Source organism: Charadrius vociferus, unplaced genomic scaffold (genome assembly GCF_000708025.1).
Source record: "Charadrius vociferus isolate BGI_N301 unplaced genomic scaffold, ASM70802v2 scaffold1041, whole genome shotgun sequence".
Lineage (NCBI taxonomy): Eukaryota > Metazoa > Chordata > Aves > Charadriiformes > Charadriidae > Charadrius > Charadrius vociferus.
This window is the reverse complement of record NW_009646843.1, coordinates 1,332,213-1,334,124: the sequence shown is the minus strand read 5'-3', so window position 1 is coordinate 1,334,124 and position 1,912 is coordinate 1,332,213. Positions and strand designations below refer to the sequence as shown.

At 65.1% G+C, this 1,912-nt stretch overlaps 1 protein-coding gene across 1 annotated transcript in view; it reads left to right on the top strand.

Annotated features, from left to right (window-relative positions):
• The window catches only part of LOC104294021 (E3 ubiquitin-protein ligase RNF38-like), a 3,958-nt gene that overhangs the window by 514 nt on the left and 1,532 nt on the right, over nucleotides 1-1,912 (top strand). Inside the window, exons 2-5 of the mRNA XM_009893577.1 lie at nucleotides 134-350; nucleotides 874-1,041; nucleotides 1,438-1,505; nucleotides 1,699-1,867. Coding sequence (XP_009891879.1) covers nucleotides 134-350; nucleotides 874-1,041; nucleotides 1,438-1,505; nucleotides 1,699-1,867 — 622 coding nt within the window. The remainder of the gene's footprint in view (nucleotides 1-133; nucleotides 351-873; nucleotides 1,042-1,437; nucleotides 1,506-1,698; nucleotides 1,868-1,912) is intronic.

Below are 1,912 nucleotides of genomic sequence, written 5' to 3'. Positions count from 1 at the left end.
CATGGTCCCCTGAGCATCTCGCCCTGGGAGCCAGGCTGGCACTGACCCACCTGCGGCCACCCTGCCCGGGGCTGTGCTGCCCCTGGCCTGGGGCTCTCTCCTGCTCTGTTTCTCTCCTGCGTTGGCCCCGCAGCCCCCCTGCCAGGCGTCAGTGGGGACGTCGCGACCGACCTCTGGCAACCCTGCTGGGCCAGGATGAGCCCCAGCTGCACCCTGCCTTCCCCCAGCAGCCGCACATCCCTGTAGATGAGCCCCGCGCCTACGCTCTCCCCAGCACGCCGCCACGAATGCTTCACCCGGCCGCTCACCCGCCCCACCAGAACCCATTCATGGTGGATCTGCATGACCAGGTAGGTGCTGCAGTCCCCAGCCCCAATCCTAAGGGTGACCCTGTGGTGGCCCCAGGCTGCTGTGTGGGGCAGTGATCCCAAGACACGTCCCTGAGCCCCTCTGGTCAGTCCCTTGCTGCTGGGAGCACCCAGCCCTGAGGCTGCTACTACTCTTGTCCTCCGAGCACTTAAACCGTGGGGTCCTCCTGCCAGCTTGGGTGCGTCCAGGGTGGTCCCTGTTTCCAGGAGCTGGGGACAGTCCCCTCATAGGGTTGTTCACATCACAACTGTCACCATCACCCATGGTGGTGGTGCTGGGAGAGAGGCTGTGCCAGCCTGTCTGCTGGGAGCAAAGATGGGTCCAAAACCCCACTCCAGCCCAGCCTGCACTCAGCGCCCCTCCTCTGGCCACACCACTGGGATGGAGGTGCTGGGTGTTTGTGTCCCAGCACCGGGTGCTCAGCACCCTGCTACCACCCTGCCAGGACATGGACAGCTCAGCCGGTGCTGTACCCTGACTGTGCCATTGGTGCCTCGTCCTCAGGTGCACCAGGGACCTGTCCCTCTCTCCTACACGGTTACCACCGTCACGACGCAAGGCTTCCCCATCCACGCCGGCCAGCACATCCCTGGGTGCAGCACCCAGCAGCTCCCAGCATGCTCAGTGATGTTCAGTGGACAGCACTACCCGCTCTGCTGCCTCCCGCCCCCGGTGAGTCACGGGAGGGGACACCTACAGCCTGGGGACAACCTGGGCCAGGGGTGCCTTCCTACACGGTTACCACCGTCACGACGCAAGGCTTCCCCATCCACGCCGGCCAGCACATCCCTGGGTGCAGCACCCAGCAGCTCCCAGCATGCTCAGTGATGTTCAGTGGACAGCACTACCCGCTCTGCTGCCTCCCGCCCCCGGTGAGTCACGGGAGGGGACACCTACAGCCTGGGGACAACCTGGGCCAGGGGTGCCTGGAGGTCGTGTGGGTACCCTGCCCCACCGGAGTGCAAGTTTCTGGGGGCGCTGTCTGTTGGAGTCCCTGTGGAGGGGGCAGGGGTGCAGCCATGGCCATGGTGGATGTCTGACCTCCGTTTTTCTCTCTCTCCCCTACAGCTGATCCAGGCATGCGCCATGCAACAGCTTCCCGTCTCCTACCAGACGTTCCCCAGCACCCGCGCATGGTGAGTTGGGGTGGGGATGCGGGCTGGGGACACGACACACCCTGTGGCCCACAAAGGCCACCTTGGGGTCCTGTCCTTCTGCAGCCCCTGTGGGTCTGAGCTGGGGGTGATGGGTGGGATGCCCAGGGTGCCTCTGTCCTGCTTGTGTCAGGGGGGTGTGATCTAGGACGCCCTTCACAGCCTAATTGTTCCCCCCGCAGCCTCTGCAGAGGATAGACAATGACGTGGACCTCCGAGGGGAGCAGCACCCCATTGCAGGCTTCACGTACCCCCCGTCCCACCATGCTCCCACGCTGTCCCCCTCCGTGCCGCTGCATTACCTCCCCCACGACCCGCTGCACCAAGAACTGCCATTTGGCGTGGTGAGTCCCTGTCTTGTGGAGGGGTGGGGGAACGCCATGACGCTG